Source organism: Drosophila arizonae, chromosome 2 (genome assembly GCF_054131065.1).
Source record: "Drosophila arizonae isolate 15081-1271.41 chromosome 2, UAZ_ARI_1.0, whole genome shotgun sequence".
Classification (NCBI taxonomy): domain Eukaryota; kingdom Metazoa; phylum Arthropoda; class Insecta; order Diptera; family Drosophilidae; genus Drosophila; species Drosophila arizonae.
The window spans coordinates 29982795-30005826 of record NC_142922.1 but is presented as its reverse complement, the minus strand read 5'-3'; the positions used below and the strand labels follow the sequence as shown (position 1 = coordinate 30005826).

At 38.6% G+C, this 23032-nt stretch overlaps 2 protein-coding genes across 25 annotated transcripts in view; one reads left to right on the top strand and one right to left on the bottom strand.

The window, feature by feature from the left end:
* Window positions 1-15557, top strand: part of ps (RNA-binding protein Nova-1-like protein passilla) — a 34434-nt gene extending 18877 nt beyond the window's left edge. For 9 of the 24 annotated variants that reach the window (XM_089469834.1, XM_089469840.1, XM_089469811.1 and 6 more), the window contains 7 exons: window positions 5533-5947; window positions 7526-8650; window positions 10086-10151; window positions 11003-11146; window positions 11228-11868; window positions 11934-12468; window positions 13482-15557. In XM_089469834.1, the coding sequence (XP_089325960.1) occupies window positions 7777-8650; window positions 10086-10151; window positions 11003-11146; window positions 11228-11868; window positions 11934-12468; window positions 13482-13702 (2481 nt within the window). In that variant the 5' untranslated portion in view covers window positions 5533-5947; window positions 7526-7776 and the 3' untranslated portion in view covers window positions 13703-15557. Of the gene's footprint in view, window positions 1-2411; window positions 3031-5532; window positions 5948-7525; window positions 8651-10085; window positions 10152-11002; window positions 11147-11227; window positions 11869-11933; window positions 12469-13481 lie in introns of those variants that run through there. The other 15 variants (XM_089469851.1, XM_089469814.1, XM_089469881.1 and 12 more) reach the window with 8 other exon arrangements.
* Window positions 15558-17361: 1804 nt separating this feature from the next.
* Window positions 17362-22931, bottom strand: LOC108614261 (putative maleylacetoacetate isomerase 2). The gene is made up of 3 exons (XM_018008302.2): window positions 22489-22931; window positions 22105-22435; window positions 17362-22045 (listed from the first exon to the last, which is right to left on the bottom strand). Exons 1-3 carry the CDS (start codon window positions 22844-22846, stop codon window positions 21916-21918), a joined length of 819 nt encoding a protein of 272 aa, XP_017863791.2. The 5' UTR covers window positions 22847-22931; the 3' UTR covers window positions 17362-21915.
* Between the last annotated feature and the right edge of the window lie 101 nt (window positions 22932-23032).

Genomic DNA, 23032 nt, shown 5'->3' with positions numbered 1-23032 from the left:
TATTGTATTTTTATTATTGCAGATATTGTAGCTATGTATTTAGCTGTTTATTTATTTATTTATTTTTTTTTTTGTAAAAATATATATTTATGCCCTTTTTAGCTTTATTTTTTTTTATTTTTTTTAAGTAGAAACAATATTTTTGTAAACTCGTAAGCTTGCCCTCGAATGTGAAGTAGATTTTGTTGACGTTGTTATTGGCATTGCTGGTAATTAACTACCATTCATATATTTCTCTATACATCTATAAATATGTATGTCTGTTTGTATGTATGTATAAAGTTTTGTTATTTCTGTTGCTCCCGTCATTGGTGGACGTAGAACAGGTCCATGGCATGTGTCAAATGTGTTTGATTATAAATGTATGAGTGCTTACACACACACACACACACGCATACACAGACAAACATACTTAGAGCAATATTGTTTATTAGTTTTCCAACAATTTATTTGTTTAGCTGTCTTGACAGCCAGCCATTTATTAATATTTATTTCGTTCTCTTGTTTGCGCTCGCTAGAAAACGAATGGGATGCGGTTTTTGGAAACTAGTTTAAAGCTGTCTTAAATTAGAATGCAACGCAAAAGGGACTTGGGCTGGTCTGCATGATGCGCAGGATGCAAGCCAATAAATAGAGTGAGCGTCATAGGAGCGGGGGTGGACATGGAGCTGCCTTGTGGGGCGACCAAACGAACATGTGTGTCGCTGTGTGTTACGTAATCATAGAGCTGATAGAGCTGGCTTGAAAATAGATGCGCAGGGCAACAGAGAGGCCGGGCCAAGAGCCGAGCTGGGGCCAGAGAAAAGAGAGAGATAAAGAGGGCTAGGGAGAGAGAGAGCGGAGAGAGAGAGCGCGCGTGATTGGTAGTGCGGCTGCTGCTGCGTTGACAGCGCTGTTGACCTACTTCGTTGACAATGTGCGAGTTCCCGAGTGTGCGTGTGCATCTGTATATATATATATGTGTGTGTGTGTGTGGGGCACATAACCATTGCCTAGACAAGGTCTTGCGCAGTAGCCGTGCAAAAGACTGCGTTGTCTGCTGCACTGCAGTATTGGGCGAAATTGCAGCCGACAGCCGCAGCTGCAGCAGCCGAGCCAACACGGCAACGTCCTTGAGCATACACACACAGAGAGAGAGAGAGAAAGAGAGAGAGAGAGAGAGGAAGAAAAAGAAACAACACTTGCACTGAATATGGGTTACACCTTGGCCACTTATGCAGACTGAAATAGCGATGCTGCCGCCTGCCGCCTGCCGCTTGCCCCCTGACGGCTGTGGAATCTCGCCTATCGCGTGGCCACTTCAAGTGCGTTTAATGCCTGCGGGCTTTCCGTCCGACCCGTGCGTGGGCGCACTCTCTCTCGGCTGCTCTCTGGATATATATTTTTGGGTTACCTTATTCTTAGCAGATTCCTTTGTTGCAGCTCAAGTGTTGCCGCTGTTGCCGCTGTTGTCGCTGTTGCCGTGTGCTGCACTTGTGAAGCATCTCAAGTGGCCTACTAATAGCTCGAGTATCATGTTGGTTAGTTAGGTGGCAAGTGGCTGCCTCTGTCCCACTGCCTCACTGTCTGCCACTGTTCCTCTGCCTGTGCAGTTTCCGCCTATTACTTTGCCCTCAAAAGCGGCATGAGCACGCTTATCGATAGGTCGACCCAGGCTTAGCTTAGCTTTCGTTTTCAGCTTTTGTGCAGCTCAAAGTGGGTCACGTCGGTGCCACGACGCCAGATGCACTTGAGACCATTGCTGTTACTTAAGGAACAAATGCGACCACGAGGCGAATGAGCAATTTGCGGTAAATCACGCATACGCCAATTGTGCAGCTGTCGACTATTTCTATTTATACATATCCAGCTCTCTCATCTTAAACTATTAACAAACCCTGCCTCAGATAAGTGAATTTCCAACTGAGAAGCAGGTAGAACTTCAAGAATCTTTAGAACTAAAGCAAAGCAAATGAGGAAAGTCATTATATCAAAACACATTTCGATTGTAGCTCGCTCTTCCTCTCCCCTCTCTCTCTCTCTATATATAATTGTGCATGTATATGAGGCGTGTGTTGTGTCATCATCATCATCATCATCATCAAATAGCAATCGAAGTTCCAATGAAGTTTTTCTGCTCGCTTCAAAAACATGACACGTTGTGCTGCTCTGTATCTCTTTAGCTTATCTGCCCCTACCGCAATACATACATACTTATATATATATATGTATATAGCATTTTCTATTTTAGTTCGAGACTCAACTCCTCGACTGATAAAGGGCAGCAGCTAAAAAGTCAAACTAAGCAAACTATATAAAAATGGAAAAATAAACAACAAATTGTTTTTAAAGTCAGCCAACGTCAAAAAGCCGCCCATTAGATCATAAGCGCGCTCTGCTCTCACAGACACACATATATATATAGCAAAACATATGCACACACATACATGCGTACCCACACACACACACACATAGAGGCTGTTTATGATCGCATTGCCTGACTCATTTGGATCACCCTCTTGCTCTCTCTCTTCAATCGCACTTGCTGTGCTCTCATGCTCTCTCTCTCTCTCTCGCTCTCCTTCTGCCTCTCTCTCGCACACTCGCTCACGCATTTGAACTCTGTGCTTTTGGGCTAGCTTGGACGCTGTCGCGCTGCTCTGTGGCTGGCTCCAGCTCTGTATCTTTGTCTCTCTGTCTTGCTCTCTCTCTCCCTCTCTCTCGCTCTCTGTCTCTCCGTCTCCAGCGGCGTTTCGCTTGTGCGCCACGGACCAACAAAATTCTTCAGTGCGATTTCAGCGCGCGCCGTTGCCGATCGTCGTTCATTTCGTTCAGTGCTCGCTCGCTTTTCGCTTCTCGCTTCTCGTCTCGCTTCTTGACCCGCCTCGTCCGCTGCTGCTGTCGCCTTTTTGTCCACACAGCCATTTTGTTAACAGAACCGAGTTGGCTGTCAACTAACCAGCATGTTGTTTGCCAGAACGCAGCAACAGCCGCCGCACCATCATCATCAGTCGCAGCCAGAATCGCTGACGCCGCTGCCGCTACAATTGTGTATGTGTTTGCAAGTGCAGCTTTAAGTCATACTCACACACACTCACACACAGAGATACACTATTATACATAGCAGGAAAACAGTTCTCAATGACCTTGTTAATTAGCATCGTCGCTGCAATTCGCCCAATGACAACATCCCGACATCAGCGGCTAAGCTAATAATTTTTTTTATCGAATTTTGTATTTGCCTTATTTGTATTTGTGCTTCTCATTAGGTGCATAATCACATGAGCAGCGTCGTCATTCGGTAGCTACAATATATACATATATGTGTGTGTATGCGTGTCTGTGTGTCTTTCTGTCTGCGGGTCCACGCTGCGTATGCGCAACTCGACAATCGACTTACATTTTGTGTGCGTCGCGACGCCTCGTCGTGTCAAGGTCGCATTTTCGTTTCGAAAGTTGCCATTAGCTGGGAGTCGCAGCAGTGCGAATACTTCTATCAGTCAGATAACACAGCTTGTTCAGTCACTCACAACAGCAACAACAACAACAACTTGTGAATTATGTTGAAAAGCAAAACGATTTGCCTACGAGAAACCCTCGATTCGATATTGTGGCCAGGCCAGCCAGGCAGCTACAAGTAACAAATGTAGCTCAATGCCAGCAGCTACAATAATGATTCAAAAACTAGACACACTCTGTGGACATAATAACAATATAAATATAAACATGTATATGTGTGTATATATGTGCATAAACCTATTGACATTGACACGAAGAAGCAGTCGAAGGCGGCAAAGTTCGACTTTTAATTTGAGATTCTTATTTGAATAAATTGAAATGTATTCAAGATTCGTGCTCAACTCTGCTAATCAATGCTCATGAAAGGTTTGCGCTAAAAATAAACCAAAACCGTGCGTTGTGTGTGTGTAGGCCGAGGCACTTCAATTTGTCAGTTTGTCAGTTTGTCGGAGTTGTGCTTAAAAGCGCGGAGAGCAAAGCATAACCTTGAAAAGCGTTTGAGCGTATGTGTGGGCTCTCGAGAATGAGCAGACCAGAAATGCCTATGGAGAAGCAACCTTGACAGCTAACCGAGGTGCTCCATTCATTGAGAGCCAAACGAATGAGGCATTTACTTTTTTTTCGCTGCTGCTTTTTTGTTGTTGTTGCAAAACAGCTCGCAACGGCTCGTAAATAATAAATGCAGCCAAAAATTAGGGGGATTTTTTTTTGCTTTTCTGCTTCAAATCTCTAGCAACTGGTGGGCTCAACTTCATTGTGTAAGAGCAGCAGCAGCAGCAGCAGCTACTGTTGTGGTCTACTATTGGCAACTAGTTGTTAATTTCTGTTGTTTGGCAACGCGCTGTCCGAGCAGGTGTGCCGTGGCTAGTGTCCAGTTAAAGTATACCTGCTACTTCAGCCTTTATTTTTTGCGAGATCTGAAACGAAATGGTGTTGTGACTTCTACACGATAAATCAATTGGGGCCGTAGCGTCATTAGGGCTGGAAGAAGATGATCTCACACATAATTTAGTTGGCTATTGTGGCTGTCACAGTTGTCGTTGTTGTTGTTGTTACGCCCACCTTGTGCGTGTGTGTGAGCTGGAATTCAAATATATTAACGTGTTTTTGTTTCCACTTTTTATATTTTTTGTATGGCTAACCAGCGTTTAGTTATGTAACAAAAGCGAAACATGATTTCTAAATCATTCGCATTATTATTATTATTATTTTGTATTTTTTGTTGTAACTTGTTTTTTTTTTTTTTTTTTTTGTAATTGACTTTGCATTTCATTGGTTTCTGCTGACCATTCAAATTATCAGCGTCATTTCGAATACTTATTTATTTGTATTTGTATTTGTTTTTTCGTTCATTCATTCGCTCGTAATTGCAATTAGTCAAGCGATTCCTCGCGTTTCCTGGCTACACGAATTGGAGTTTGTAATTGACCAAACTTCAAATGTGTCAAGGTAATTTGGAGTCGGCTTTCCGTAAACACGCGCCGTTTGTTTTCACGAATATTGATCAGATACGCCTAATTATATGGCAATTAGTTGCTCTAATTAGAGGCTGGCTTAATGTTCCATTTACAGAACAGCGAGCGCATCAGGTCTACATTAGTTTACTATCATCTATCTATCTATCTACTAACCTTGGCGAAATCATCGATTCGGCATCATTATAAACTCATTGTTTTATTTATACTCATTTAATCACATTTTACCTCCATTTGCACACAGAACATTTCCAGGCTCACACTAAACACATTCCACACATTTATATATTTCGATATTATTTTGCACAGTTTTTCTTTTTTGTTGTTATTATTATTCCTTTCTATTCATGCAAATGTGCTTGTAATTTGAATAAGAAACAGCATTAAATGAAATGAAAAACAAAAACAAAAAACAAAAAACAAAAAATATGAATTAAATAAAAGCGAAATACATCTCGATCAACTCTCATTGGGGCGACACACACGTAGTTGTTGTTGTTGCTAATATAGTAAACAAAAATGTATAAATATATCAATTTCAATTATCTTCAACGCACAGCAGCATTTCCGCAAAACCAATAAAACCACAAACAATAAAACAACATTTAAACGTGAAATAAAAGAAAACGAGAAACAAAACAAAACAAGAAAAGCAAAAACTCTGTTGTGATTACAAAAATGACAAAGCAAAAGGCGAATTTATTCAAATAATAACGCAATAACAAGTGACAAAACTCGAAGGCGAATCCATCATCCATCATAATCGTCGATCACACATCTCTAGCTGGAATTTCCCAACACAGTCAGAATTTGGACTGAACTGAGCTGAGCTGAACTGAACCGAACCGAGCTGAAAGGAAAGCGAAGTGGACAGAGAGAGAGAAACAGAGGAAGAGACAGAGAGAGAGAGAGAGAGAGAGAGAGAGAGAGAGAGAGACAGACTCCATCCATAGTTAAGATCAACACGCTGAATGGTAAACTGTTGGCATAGTTATCGTATCCTAGGTGTATAAGTGCATTACCTTCCATACCATTATTGGATGTTGTGTAACTCTCGTCATTAACCACTACTATCTTATTCTCTCTATATATACATGGACGTAGACCATCTCTAGCACAGATTGAAACCTGCAAATGCCTTCTGCAAACAAATCAAAACATGCCACATCTTACTACTACTACTACTACTACTACTACTACTACTCTACTTCTACTGCATTACTCTTACTGCATAGTTTTATTATTGTTTGTAATTCTAAGAAGCATCCAGTTGCGAAGTGAGATCTGTAGTTGCATAACATCTTCCATCAAGCGATGATGTGTGTACATAGTGCAGAAGCGATCAATCATCATAGTCGATGCTGTGCTTGTTGGCAATCAATCAAACTATTAATCAATCAATCGTGCAATCAATCTCGATCAATCTCCTAATAACGCACTTCAAATCGAACAACAATTGCTGCTGCATCTGCTGCTGTTGCCGCCGCTTCATAACTCCAAACGCAACTGCAGACGTCAATCAGTCAATCAATCAATCAATCTACTTCTATTTTCTTATATATGTAACTGTCAATGTGTCTGTGTGTATGTATGTGTATGTAACTATCATAATACTTGAATACATCTTGATATTATGTATTATATATGCATATATACTACGATTTCCTTCTCTCTATCTAACTTTCTGTCACTTTATCTATCATGTGTTGTTGTTGTTGTTGTCTTTGGTGTTGTGTGGGAGCTGTCTACCGATCTGTTGCTCATTGAATATGGCGCAAGCATTGCAAAGTACACAATAAATAAATAAATACGAATCCAAGCACATTCCGATTGTCATCAATGAAAACAAAAAGAACACCACCATAATCGTCTACTACCTACTACTCTACTACTACTACTACTACTACTACTACTACTACTACTACTACAATATCCATCCAGCGCGCTGCTTTCGAATCAAATCAATGCAAATCAAATTCAACTCAACTCAACTCAAAATCAACTCAACTCGAAACACTGCAAAACGTACTAAAAACAAATGGCGCTCTACCACTCTATAAACCTATCTATGACCTATACTTATACACCGCCACCTTCATCATACTCCTTCCAAGGGCGGAGCAAACAGCACACGGCCTAGCCTAAAGAATCAAATCGAATCGAATCAAATCAATTCAAATCATACTAAAATCAACTACTCAGAGCTGCGTTTACACGAGTGTCAATCGAGAGCAGGATTTGGGAGCAAAAGCCTCAGAGACAAGTTGGCAGCTCGATAGAGAAAAGCATACTCTGAGAGAAACATCAATGCTGTCAATTTAATTTTCGTTTCTTCTCTCTCTTTCTACATATATATCTATCTCTCTCGCTCTGCCTCTCTTTGTTGGCTCGTGTAAAAGCTGCTCAATCCAAAATGTTTCTCTGTATGTTTCATGTAACGAAATTGTAAGCGAAATTGCAACAACAAATTAACTTTTTGAACAAAAACAAAGAACAACAAAGTTTAATTGAAAACAATTTCTATTTCTTTTTCTTTTCGTTTATTGTGCAAGTTTTTGAATTGGAATCGCGTAGAGTAGTTCTAAACTGAGCAGCAGCAGTCAAATTGATCAAAAATTTAAAGAAAAATACATTAAAAATCTATAAACTATAAAAAAGTAAAAACCAAAAATTGATTTTGATAATCTAAAAAATTAATCAAAATAAAAGCAAACAAATTATTCCGTCGCATACGCAAAGCAAAATTTAAGACTGAATGACAACATTTAAACAGCATCGAAACGGCAAGTGACGATCGCACGCTATGGAAAGTATTATAAATGTGGCAGCCCAGCAGATATTGCAGCAGATGGGCGCCGATCTAAGTGGAGCAAGAGCAATGCAACAGCCACAGCAGCAACTGCCACAGCAGCAGCAGCAGCAGCAACAGCAAGAGCTAGGGCTAGGGCTGGAGCTGGAGCTGAAGCTGAAGCTAGAGCTGGAGCAACAGCTGCAGCAGTATGCAAGTATGCAATATCAGCACTCAACGCCCACGCATATGTCGCAATTGAATTATCAGCAGCAGCTACGACAACATTGCAAGACAACAACAGCAACACAAGCAATAACATCGCCATCATCATTACATTCGCTGACCAGCAGCAGCAGCGGCAGCAGCAGCAGCAGCTTCAGCAACTATAGCAACTACAGCAACTACAGCAACAGCAACAGCAATAGTAATAGCAATAGCAATAGTAACATCTACGGCAACAACATCATTCACAACGCTGCATACTCATTAGCAGTCTTTAGCTATAAGCAACAGCAGAAGCAACAGCAGCAGCTGGCACTGAAACAGGCACAAAGCAATCCTAATCTAAGCAATACTCAACATCATTATCACCAGATGGAACTGCAGCAGCATCATCCAGCCAGTCACAATGGCTCGCCCGATAGCAGTGCATCGCCAATTGCTGCAGCGGGACAGCAGCAGCAGCAACAACAGCATTTACAGCAACAGCAGCAGCAGCAGCTGCTGCAGCAACTTAGTAAACATGAAACAACGGGAGCTGCAACAGCAAATGCAACTGCAACTGCAACAGCAAGTGCCACAGCAACAGCAACAGCAGCAGCAACTGCAACTGCATCAGGAACGGCAGCAACATCCAGCTATAAGACTGCCTCCTGTTGGTGCTACGGTGAGTTTGATGAAAACACGCTATCAAATTCAGAAACTACAAACTAAATGATGCGCACGACTTCTTCTAAATATTACACACATCCATCTACAAATTCACAAAAAAAAAAAAAAAATAATAATAAAAACACTTGCTCTCTCGCCCTCTGCATCTGTATTTTGCTCACAATTATGCGAACAAAGCGGTGAGCAACCGAAGTACAACTACAATAGCATCAATCAATCAATCGATCAACCAATCAATCAGTCAAACGCCATGTCTCCATCTCAACATCTGCGCTGCCGTCGAGTCATAAGAAAAAAAAGTATAAAAAAATGAAAATCAACAAAATGCAAATCAACTGAGACTAGCAAAAGATTTAATTATCTTGAAAAAAGAAAAGAAAACATAAATAATGAAATAATAATCAAGCATCAAGCATACACACACACACACATGCATCACATCACATCTCTCTTTCATATATAACATATACAGCCACGCTGCGTATACTTAATGTGAACTCGACAATAGTTCACATCAAGTATACGCAGCGTGGTTCGCTGCAAAGTCCGGTGACAGCGTTTGCTGTAAATTTTGTTTGCCTCTGCTGCTGCTGGGTCAGCTGATAGACATCGGGACGACCTGACACACATAGGTGTGTGTGTGTGTGTGTGTGTGGGGGGGTGGCTTGGGCTAGCTCATGATTTGTGGCCTGAGCCAAGAGACAAGCGCCAAGAGCCAAGAGCCCCAGAGTTCTAGTTTCTGGCACTCGGTGACAGATGTGCGCCTCATTTCAGCGCTTGTATCTAATTAGAGAAATTGTTTTGAAGGACACTTGGCTTCAAGTGGCAACAAGATGACGACACAGATTTTAATTCTGAGTGCGACAGGCAGGGGGTAGTGGCAGGGGCAGCGGCAGGGGCAGCAGCAGGGGCAGCAGCAGGGGCAGCGGCAGGGGTGGGGCGCAGCCTGTCAAGCGCATCGGCTAAAATTAAACCCAGCCGTCAAGTCGCTCAACTCTCGGTTGGGGCGTCTTGGCGCGTGTGGACAGAGGCGAAAAAGTCAGGTGCAGCAGCTGCACGACGCCGCTGTTCAATGCGCCTCTCTGTTTTCTTTTTGTGATTTTTATAGCCTTGTTTTTTTTTTTTATTTGTTACGCTATGAGCGATTGTTTTGTGTAATAGAGCATCTCCGCTTGACACATTTTATTAATTGAAATTTGTTTACTCGCCCGTGCGCTACGGACTGCACTGGCTATATCGAATGCCAGCGAAATGAGATTGCAATGTGGCTGCGGTCAAGTCTCTACTGTGCTCACCCACACACACATACACCTACTTCGACTGACGTCAGCTCACTGCATATCTTAGCCGTTGTCTAATATATAATTCAAGCGAATTGACAAATGTAACTAATGCAATGCTTGTTTCTCTCCATCTCTGTTTCATTTTAGGTGAGTCAGTTTGTTCTGGAATTGAGGTTGAAATTGAAAATAATAACAATAATCATAATCATCATGGTAAGCTTTGTCATACTTTCATTAAATACCATTAACATTCATCTTTGTTATGCGAAACGCAGTGAAAAGTGTCTCAAGATATCCGAAAGAAAAACCCAATTTCGTCTTTTTGTATATATCTATCTCTCTTACTCTTTGTATCTCTCTATCTATTTCTGTTTCTCTAATACCCAGTTGAGCTAAACTTGTTAACTGACAAACGCAAACTGATTTTAATTGGGCAAACATTACGCTGGGTCAGCCCATTAGCCTCTGACCCCTCCTGACCGCAGATCACTGACTGACCAAATCTGACCGCCTGACCGCTTGACCAACATTCAAGCCCAAAGTGCTTAAGGCCCGTTGCTAGTGGGTTGCGCGAGGGGAGGTTGGGGGGTTAGAGCTTTTCATGTCTCGCCAGCATATTGTGTGTGTTGCATCCTCATCCTCTCATGGCTTGCCGAAACCGACTACTCCACAGCATTAACATAAACATTGGCATTGGCATTAGCATTGGCATTGGCATTGGCATTAGCATTAGCATTGACCACATCAGTCAACACAGTCAACACACAGTACAGTAAACAGTCGAATGCATGTCCTCCCACCAGCCACCCCCTAAAGCCATTATCCCCCATCATACCAAAACTCAGATATCAAACGACGTCCAGCTGCGCGCGGACGACCACCGAATGCTGTTATTATTTTGAATTTTTAACCTGCTAAACAGCTACCAGATGTGCGCCACGATCAACTGGTCAACTGGGCAACTGGGCAACCCCAACTGCAGTAACAGTTACTTAGAGCTAAAGCAATTGTAATCACTAATCCATGGTCGCACTGTGATCTGTTTTTATTTTCGGAACTTGCAGGCGATACCACATTTCACATGAAAATCCTGGTGCCCGCGGTGGCCTCCGGAGCCATCATTGGCAAAGGGGGCGAGACGATTGCCTCCTTGCAGAAGGACACGGGTGCTAGAGTCAAGATGTCCAAATCGCACGACTTCTATCCAGGTGAGCATTGAGTAGCCGCATATCCGAATGGAATGTGGAAAATGACGAGTGTCCCATTTCCCGTTTCCCATTTTCCTTCAGGTACTACTGAGCGAGTCTGCCTCATCACCGGCTCCGTGGAGGGCATCATGACCGTGGTCGACTTCATAATGGACAAAATCCGGGAGAAGCCCGACTTGACCACAAAGATCATCGATGCCGAATCGAAGCAGGCCCAGGAGCGGGACAAGCAGGTGAAAATATTGGTGCCCAACTCGACTGCTGGCATGATCATCGGCAAGGGCGGCGCCTTCATCAAGCAGATCAAGGAGGAGAGCGGTTCCTATGTGCAGATATCGCAGAAACCAAAGGATGTGTCGCTGCAGGAGCGCTGCATCACCATCATCGGCGACAAGGAAAACAACAAGAACGCTTGCAAGATGATACTCTCGAAGATCGTGGAGGATCCTCAGTCGGGCACATGTCTGAACGTCTCCTATGCAGATGTGAACGGACCCGTTGCCAACTTCAATCCGACCGGCTCGCCCTATGCCACCAATCAGAATGCCATCAACTCAAGCACCGCCTCGCTGAACTCCACGCTGGGCACGGCCATCGGCGGCGCCGGCACTGCGGCCAGCCTCCTGGTCAGCAATGCGGGCATCAACTTGTCCCTCAACTTGAGCGCCCCCAATCCGACGCCCAACCTGGCGTTTGCCACACAGCTGTTGGATCACATCAAGGTGCGTAGTCTGAGTAGCTCTAATCAACCATCCATCTGACCCTCTTGGCGTTCCGTCACCCGCAGCTTGCCATGCGCGGCGCTGGATACTCGGAGACCGCCACAACTGAAGTGGGCGCCGCCCTCGGGGTGCTGGCCAAGTACGGCGTGCTGGGCATGGGCGTGGGCGTGCCGCACACCAATGGGGCGCATCCGACGCTGGCCAACTACCTGGGCGTGACGACGCTGGAGCAGCAGACAGCCGCCGCAGCGTCAGCGGCCACGGCCAGCAATGTCTTCGGCGCTGTTGGGCAGGTGAACTTTGAGTACGCTGCCGCGGCGGCAGCTGCTGCGGCGGCCAATCGGCCCACGCAGTCGCAACTGGAGGTGCAATTCGATTCATTCCGCCATCTCGGCTCGGCCACTGCGCCCGCCGCCACGCCCGTTTCGCTAAACAACAACAGCTTTGGACTGACCGGCGCCACCGGCACGGTGACCAGTGCGCAACTGGGCGCCGCCGCCTCGATAGGCGGCCTGAGTAAGAGCCCCACTCCGGGCGATCTGGGCGCCAAGGATACCAAGAACGTTGAGGTGCCTGAAGTGATTATTGGCGCTGTCTTAGGTGGGCAACCTTTCTATTATTCCTACTAAAATTGAACAACAACAACAACAAGAACAACCAGAACCACTACAACAACTACTACAACAGCAGCAACAACAACAACAACAACAAACAGACACTTCCGTTTTCCAGCACTATTAATCCTTGGACCCGTTCGCCCCTCCCTCTTAGCCCCATTGTTCGTTTAGCGATGCGATTACTTAATTGTAGGACTTAGCCGTAGTTATATACATAGGCGTAGCAGAAGAGACAAAGCCATTGCGCACAAACAGAGCCACATTCCACGGCAGGCATTCCAATTAGATAGGTGATACGATTAGGTCAGATCAGATCTGTTTTTTGAGCATTTCCATACGCACTCCTTAAGGCATTCCCAATTATATAAATATGTAGCGAAATTTCTAGTCAACTTCTTGCCCACACACACACACACACACCCACACACATAGGCACAGAGCACCCAGCACCCAGCATGATCCCATGATCATCCACTCACGATGATATGCCATATGCCACATTCCGTTCTACTATTTTCGAACCTTTTTCGAAGTTGAAGATTCGCTCATCACCAAGAGAACTCAAATAGTTTTCAGTTAGCAGTAGGCGATATGTTGAGGACCTTTCCTAGGGTCGTAACGAATTTTTGTTGTCGATATTGATGAATATGTAAATACCTAGCATACTATACTACATTATATTGGAATAGTGCAATTATTGGGTTTAATTTTCGTTTGTTTATTTGCGCAGTAATTATTACCTCAGTGTCGCAGTTTGCATAGATATTTAGGTTGGGCCACACACATGCGGAATGGAATATAAATATAAATATATATATTGTTTTAATTTTTTTTATTTTTTGTTAATGTTGGTCCTTAATCATTTAGGATTTTCTTTCAACCCAAGCACAATCCAAGCAACACTTAAACACACACACACAGATATACAAACACATACATATACACACATATAAATAATTACAACACATTTAACATAATCTGATGCAAATATTCCAGGTCCGAACGGTCGTAGTTTAGTTGAAATTCAACATGCTTCTGGCGCAAATGTGCAAATTTCCAAAAAAGGCATATTCGCACCTGGCACTAGAAATCGCATTGTAACCATAACTGGTCAGCCGAGTGCCATTGCCAAAGCGCAGTATCTAATTGAACAAAAAATCAACGAGGAGGAGACAAAGAGGGCGCGTCAAATTCCATTAACCACTGTTGTGAATTAATAATCAAGCAATCAAGCAACCAGCACAACAACAAAAAACAACAACAACAGCTATCCCCCCATATAAAACATACCTATAAACAAAACGTATTTCCTCAAAAGAAAAAAAAGAAAAACTTAAAAATAACTAAAAGAAATGGTTCATTTATTTAAACAAAGAAAAGCAAAATACAATATGCAAATGAAAAGCTAAACGAAAAACAAAACAAAAACAAAAACAAAGCTAATACAATAATAATAATAATATGAAAGAAAAAGCTAATTTAAAACAAATAACATCAGCAGTAGCCATAAAAACACATACACACAAACACACACACCAACACACACACACACACGCACACACTAAGCCATTATCAAAAGGCATTAGCAATGCATTGAAACTTCTGATAAGAATTGTCTAATGAAATAATGAATTCGAAGCCTTAGCAAATTTGATTTGAGAGAAAACCTTGTAATATAAAAGCTGCATTTGTTTGCCACGCTCAATATATGCATATGTACACATGCATATATATATATATAAATTTCAATATGATCATTACCTTTGGGATAATAATACCTTTGCTTATTTTTTGTTGTTGTCATATGTTGCGTGTTTTCCTTTTGGCATTCTGAGAAGCTAAAAACTAGATACAGATATATACACATATATATCTATATATACATTTACACATACATATATTTATATGCATATATGTACATGTATGCGATTCATAAACTAATTGTTGGCTCGTCTTCATATAACATAAAATACACACAGACACACACATATACACACACATGTAAACACAAGCGAGTAAATTAGACTAAAAAAAAAGAAAATGAAAATGAAAATCGATATGTTTGTGTAATGAGAGCGTTTTCAGTGAAAACATCAGGTGATTTTCCAAATGAGTAAGAAAACAAAAAAGAAAATGGTGTCCAAATAAGGTAAATATTTTACTACACACACACATACAGACACGAAAACGCGTACATACACAGTCACACACACACACACACGCACACACATACACAGACATGTATATGCGCTATGAAATATATGTACAATAAATACACACCTACAACAATTGAAATGATAAAGGAAATGAACGCTTGACAGGCTAGTGATAATAACTATTTGATACACTTTTTACCTCAAACACGATTCTGATTGCGTTTCTTGTTTTCTGTTTCTGTTTCTGTTTTCTGTTGTTGCCCTTTTGTGCTTATTGCTATGTTTATATAAATATGTATATATATATATCTATCACTAAATATATCTATATATATATATATATACATATACATGTCTATATCTGTATATATATATACACACACACATATGTTTATATAAAAATAATACGTTTTAGCCCTTAATATTCTATTATGATATACATATATTGTTAAAAATGTTGATCATGATAATGTTGTTTAATTTAATCGAAAGAGTGGTACGAACTATACCAAAATATATACAAGTGGTGTTAATGTTTTGCGCGCGCACGTGAGTCTCCTTTTTGATATTGATTTTATGCTCCTTTATGCTAATTTGTTAATCCTCATACTTATATATTTTAATTGTCTGTGCGACTTTTTAGTTTCCAGTTCCAACTGGATCCCTTGACTTCCATATATATAATTTTTTTCTTCATAACTTGTTTTTTATTGCCTTTATATTGTTTTGGCCCATTAGAGAGACAGAAATCCGTTTGGCACATTGTTACATTCACCATAATTCTTATCTATTATATTTTGTTTTTGGAATTCTGTTCACCATTATTTTTGACATACATTCTAATCTTAAGTACTACATTTGCTCTTCTTCACCCCCACAAACAAAAAAAAAAAAAAAAAAAAAAAAAAAAAAAGAATATACATCACAATTTTAACTTTAATTTAAAATAAATATTTCAATGGCTCTGTAAAGGATACATCCACACACACACACACACAAATCGGCCAACAAATATCCCGTTGTATTTATATGCTAGACAAGCAAACGAAAATAATTATTTTAGCATCACACTTCGATTTGTTATATTCATTAAAACACATCCATATGATTTACCTGTAAAGATAATGATAAAGACATATATATATTGTTTTATAATGGCCACACACACCTACACACCCACACACACACACACATATTATGTAGTTTAAAGCTCCCTTTTATTATTGACTAATTTAAAGATGAAGAAAAAAGCAAAAATTAAATAAAAATATTGCCAAAAACTAAATAAACCAAAATCTCAATGTGTTTAATTGAAAAGCCATTTTATTCACCAAAACGAAAACCAAACCACTCACAAACCACCACCACCACTACAGCTCCACTAACAGCGTACTCTAAACAATTCTGCAACATTATCATGTCAATCAACAGTCAGTCAGTCAGTCAGTCAATCAAACAATCAAACTCTCAGTTCAATTTCAAAACAATCACTGAAAACGCTCAAAAAAATAAAAAAAATAAATAAATAAAAAAAAACTAAATGAATTATAAACCCAACTCTAAGCTAAGTTTATGCAAATAAGTTGAAAAGTTGTTCACATTATTTTATTTTTATTTTTTGCTATTATTGTTAAAGCTTATCTACATTTGTTCTTATTTGTGCAATATTTATATAAATAATATAAGAATAATAATAATAAATTTGCGCCAGACGAAGAGTTAAATAGTTACAAATATTCTAAAAGAAAAATTTAATGAAAATACAAACAAAAACCCAAAATTGTGACAAACATATAAAACGCTTTAATAAGCATTGACATGAAACACAAATCTTAAGTCAAGTTAAAAAATAATATAACATTGAAATATTGAAAGTACAGTTGAAAATGCTAGTGTGCCTTGAAACATGCAAAAGAAGAAAAAAAAAAAAAGATAAAAAAATGAGTATAAAAACAACCAAATGATAAAAAAAAGAAAACATTTTTTGTTTGTTGTCTTATAATGTGTAATTACAGTTTTAAATAACTAAAAAAATTCAATAATTTTTAAGAGAAGCAAGGCGTACAGAAGAGTGCAGGCTAATAACAAAATAACAAATCAAATTGACAGCAATAATAGACCGTCAAACCTAATGGCAAATCGTTAACACACACACACACACATACCGAGACAAATATGATTAGAAGAAAACAAGCAATATAAAGACTACAACGATGAAGAATAACATTGAATTCTTGAAATACAATTTCGCAGAAACTTATCTCAAACGGAACAAGCATAAGACACTGAAACCCTTTTAGGCCTTCCCTTCCATAATCACAACCACAGCAAAAGCAACAGCAACAATATCAACAACAAATACAAACAACAAAATTCGTACATTTTATCGTCTTTTTGTCATGGCAATCGAGAGAGAAGCAACGGCGCCATGCATATGCAATACATGCACACATGGTATTACATATGCATAGGCATGTATGGCATATTCATAGATACTTCACACACCCACACACACACATGCATACTCACACCCCCTCACTCAAACATTGGACATACTAAAATATATATTATCATATGCGCCTGCTCACTGAGTTATGTTAAATGTATGAGGTTTATATGGTATCTTCTAATTAATGTAGAGAAAACGAAGAAGAAAAAAAAACAAAGATTAAAAAAACAAAAACAAATATACACATATGTATATTTGTACTGGATCTGTGATATGTATTAAAAAAAAAAAAACTAAAAAAAAAAAATAAAAGAGAGAAAACACAAGCAAACAAAAAGCGAATAGCTATTATTGTATATATGTATGTGCACATGCATATATATGTATGTTGCGTATAGATATCGATTTAAACGAAACACGAAATTAATTATGAAATAATTAATTTTTTCTGAAATGACGAAAAGCTTTACTTCAGAAGCAAAACAACTAAAACAAATTTTACTAAAGCAGCGGGCATTTTATTTCATCAAATATTTGCCACTGGTCCGAATAGTTCTCGCTCTTGTTCTTGTCGCCGAATCGTAGCCTAATCGTAAATTTGACCCGTTATCAATGTTAATATGACCCATCTCTATGCCACGCCCACGCCCATGCCTTCCGCCATGCCAGATCGACTGAGTGTGTGACGAAAAAGAAGACGAAATACTGAGCTCGGGGTTCCACCAGACCGTCAGACCATGTGACTATGCTTGTTTTTCTTTCATTTCGCTGTATAATAAAGCCAGCTTCAAGTGCCCAAAATATTTACAACGATTCTCAATGCATCTCTTCTTCCTCTTCTAGCCCGGATTATAAATAATTAATCAATCAGAATTCAATTCAATCGGTCTCCATATTTGAATCATTTCATGACATCAATCAATCGATCAACCAATCAACCAATCAGCCAATCACTCAATCACGCCTCTTTTCCCAGCATCCCAGACACTTTAGTTCAGCTTTAGATCCTTCGGAGAGGCGTTCGCATATTTTATTTTGCGAGGTTTATAAAAGTTATTAACAAATGCTGTTATTTCAGCGACGGAGTCTATTAGAGTTAAACTAGTGCAAATGAAAATTAAGCAAAATAAACTTTTATTAACTATATATATAAATATTTCAATCTTGACTTTAAAACGTTTAAAAACAATAAAGAAAAAACTAACTAAAAAAGAAAAGAAAAAAACATTTAAAAACAAGAGCGCAAGTAAACGAAAACAAGAAGTAAAAAAAAACAAAATGAACCACAGTTTTTGCTCTGTAAAAATATATGAATAAAAACTTATAAGATAAGAGGAAGAGTTACATTTATCAATAAAAATCCGATTTATTTTCGCTTGTATGGTAAACAGAAAAACTATACATACACACATACATGCATCTATACGTATATAGTATGTAAATCATAAATGAAATTGTTACTTATAATTTTTGTTATGCTTTGCCTCCACACTGTTATTAGGACAATTAAATATAAATGCATAATAGTAATATGTACACACAAACACACACACACACATATATATATATATATATATATATATATATAAACTATAAAAAAAAAACACACACACATACATACCGTTAACAAGTGTGCAAATGAAAATATAATATATGAATGTAAAGTTCTGTGGCAAGAGCAAAGCAATGCAGATTTATTTATCACGTATACGCAGCGTGTCCAGACTTTGATTGTTAGATGCCATTGCAAATAAAATAAAACAATACAACCACAAAAACAAAAACAAAAAAAACCCAAATCAAAAATTGGCATACATATGTACAATGTATGTATGTATGTAGTTGTCCACATTTGCCATTCAGTGTTTAGTATGGTATTGGCAACAACAATAATGAGAAGCCGTCTTACAACAAGAACAACTACAGCAAACACATTGAACCTATTAATAATAATAAACAAATTATATTTGAATATATATACAAGCATACATACATACATAAAGTAAATGCGTACATACTAAATATATATAACTAGTTGTTAGCGTGATACATCAAATTATTATTATTAATTCATTCATACAAATAAACGGCCTAACAATGATACAAAACAATCGCCAATGGTGCTGTGCGGGGTTGCACTTTCAACTGGCCACGCCCCCACTCCCTGGTCCTTCAGAGATCCAAGCCTACCCTCCCAAGCATAGCGGCATGTGCAGCTCAGCTCAAAACCTTGCAACACAAATTTGCCATGATGGATGTTTTGTTATTTTGTTTCCTTGCCCGTTATCGATTGAAGCAAAAGTAGCCTTGGACTAAAACTATAAAAGCCCAAAGCAAAGACTCTGGCATCACAGTGCAGTGGTCAAACAGAAGCTCATTGAACGCAAGTCCCAGTCAGACGTTACCTTCTTATATAACTATATATATATATGTGTAATTATATATGTATTGATATATATATATATGATCAAGTCCAGGATAGTTAATATCTCATTTCAATTTCACAATTGCATCAGTCAGTAGTAAGGCCAAAAACAAAAAAGTTAACTCTTGTTCATAATCGAAGTTTTGATTTTATTCTCATATTTAACGTAGATTTCAATGGAATCAAATGAAACCTAAGATAGTAGAAGCATACGTGAGTACCTTAGGATGAGCAAAATTTAACTAATAATAGATAAAGTTGCAACGCTGCTCTCGCGCTGTCGCCAAAGTATGAGGCACAACGTGGGGAGTTTCTGTTGAAGCTTTTATACAAGCCACTAGATTTTACGATTAATGCAGCAACACCAAAAGTATATACAAGTAATATATTAAACAAATACAAACATTTACCTAACAACTTTCTTAGACAAGATCAACAACAACTACTTACTAAATAAATTGTCCAATTATGGCAAAAAGAGAGGAAAACCAACCACTTTTTACACGAAAATTTATCGAAACTCAGTTTGCACTTTACGAAGAATACAAAGAAACGAAATCTAAATGTTAATACACCAGAATTTTATAAAAAACAAACCAAATAAAAATAAAATTTTGAAGCGAAAGAAAACCTCAATTAAACGTTGGTCATTTGAAAACGCTCGTAATCGCAGACATTCAAGCAAGCAAAACATCATGGAAACTCATTCAAAAGTAAAAGTACTAAATCTTTTATGATTTGACTGTGATAAAAAAAAAAAAAAAAACAAAAACAAAAAAAAGTAAATAATGACAAAGAGACGAAGTGAATGAAAGTGAGTTATTAACAAATGAATTGTATAATAGAGTATGTATAAATTGAATGTATGTATACACACACACACACGAACACCAATACACTCACACTAACACACACACACAGCCACACGAATGTGTAGGTGCACTACTGTGGCTCTGAAACACTCAATAAGTAGAAGCAAATTCTTTGTATGACAAGAGCCATGTACGGCCTAGGATATGTTGTTTAATTAGCAATAAAATAAGTACGTATTTACTTACTGCGAAAAAAAAACAAACACAAAAACAAAAAGATTCGTATAAAAATATGAAAGTTTTACTTATACATATAGCAAAATATTTAAACAAATTTTAGCAACAAAATATCGAGGAAGTAACGAGAAAAAATAAAAACAAAACAAAAAGTAAAAAACAAATCTTCATTATAAAGTAAATGCAATAAATATATATATATATAAATATATATATATATATGAAAAGAAAAAACAAAACATAGATGATATTTAGTTATGCTCTATTAAAATTTATAATCAATTGAAGTTTTGTATAAAGATGATATTCAAACTAGCGAAGCAGCAGGTTTTATAAATATATATTTACCCATTAGTTGATTTCCATTTCGAATATCTCACAGAACCTTCATAAAGAATTTCATTTCTCAATTCTCAACGTATGTTGCTTTCTTTTCTATTTGATTTTTGTCTCATTTTTTTGGAAGTCGAAAAACAAAAATAAGTTTATAAATATAAATAGTCTAGAGTGTTAAAAATAAAAACAAAACAAAATCAAAACGTAACGTAGCTCATTCAAATTTTAAAAGTAAAACAAAAAGAAAACGTAATTTTTGAATCTTCTCGTATAATAAAAGCAAATCTTGTACAATTTGGATGATGGAGCCGTGAGGCCCGCCCAACTTAAAGAGTATACAACCAAACAAACCAAACCAAACAGTTACCCTCTACATATTAATTATATACAATTGCATATAGTACATTTAACCTAAGGAATCATAATCCAAATCAAATGAAATGAAACTCTTTACGATCAGCGCGACATATAGCCAAACAGCAGCTGCAGCTGGACACAATAACAAAAACGATAGAAACGGAAAGCAAATTCATGTTAGTTAGGATCGGGTGTATCGATTATAATGTCTAATACATTATACCGAAAAGATAATGCTAATGGTAAATGGTAATGTTAGTAGTTATAGTGAAATTTGTTGAGTGCATATTTATATATATTCATACAAGTATATAGATACACGCATAACAAAACAAGCCGTAACACCAACAGAGATGTTAGAAGATCCGTAATGAATTAACAGAAGTAATTGTAAAGTAAAAATCCAAGTCAAGGTACATCAAGTTATAAAATACACATACATATAACATGAATTACACATTTAAGAAAGATTATATAAAAACAAAAACAAAACAAAAAAAATAATAAAGAATATATTAAAAGAAACAGATTTTTTCATTAGTCTTCGACTTGATGATTTCATTCAATTTTAATGTATATCTAATTTTTGATTTTACTTAAAATAAACTAGAGTTTTTATTTGGAAATGCAGACTCTTTTTTCAGATAGTGATTACAATTTATTTATTGGCCAGCTTGGCTGGACAGTCGGGCTGACGGTGAGGATGACAGGCAAGAAAAATTTCATTTGCTGCCAATCTCTGATCGAGCTCCACAATTTTCGGAAATGCATCCAGGTTGACTTTGTATCTGAAAGATGAAATATGCTTTAGAAGCTTCCGTTCAATTGATTTGTATATAGAGCTCACCGTCTGGCATTGAAAACCTGTGGAACAAGACAGCAATCTGCCATGGAGATCTCGTCCCCCACACAGTACTTGCTAGAGGAAGTGGCAAGCACTCCCTCCAGGCCACGAAAACCCCGTGATATCCAATGCTGCGCCCACGCCATGCTTGCTTCCTTACCCAGGTGCTCTAGAACGATGCGATTCTGCAATGGCTGAATGCCTGAGCAAATTATCTCGACAATCTCGCGCACCTTGGCACGTTTCAGCGGGTCTTGCGGCAGCAACGGGTTCTGGGGTCGAGTTTCGTCCAGATAATGCATAATCACCACGGAGTCACACAGTGTCTGGCCATCTAAACATCTAAACCTGATCATCTTGTGACTTCATCGATTCCTCCAAACTCACCAATTTTGAGTGCTGGCACCTGCTGCATGGGATTAATCTCCCGGTACTCATTCGTATAGCAGTAGGTTTCATCGGGCTTGATCAGATTGGTTGGCCTGATATCATACGGAATGTCCTTCAAGCCCAATGCAATGCGCACTCGCCAGGAACACGAACTGGCGAAATACGAGTAGAGCACTGGCCTTGCATCACTGGACATCGTAGAACTGGAACTGGAACTACGTATACCATTCTTGGTCAACTGCAGACATTTTCCTGCTGAGCTTCTCAATCCACTCATGTTCATTGCACTTGACTTGGTTAAATCAATCAATATTATTTTATTCGTTTGTTTATATACATATGTATGGGTTTGCATTCAGTGAGCGAATGCAGCTCTTATCAGTGGTTGGACTATCGATGCTACAAATATCGATACATCGCTCACGCAAGCTATTCAATATTTGTTAACAGCAAGTGATCGACACAATTTAGTTCGGTAAGAAGTTTATTTGGTTTTTCTTGTTCTTGTTTGTAATACATATGTAATTAATATTTGGAACTG

Coding starts and splice junctions, on each gene's coding strand:
- LOC108614261 (XM_018008302.2), bottom strand. CDS start 22,846: ATGCAAACCCATACATATGTATATAAACAAACGAATAAAATAATATTG. Junction 22,436..22,488: donor GGTGCCAGCACTCAAAATTG/GTGAGTTTGGAG, acceptor TTAGATGTTTAG/ATGGCCAGACACTGTGTGAC. Junction 22,046..22,104: donor CAGGTTTTCAATGCCAGACG/GTGAGCTCTATA, acceptor TTCATCTTTCAG/ATACAAAGTCAACCTGGATG.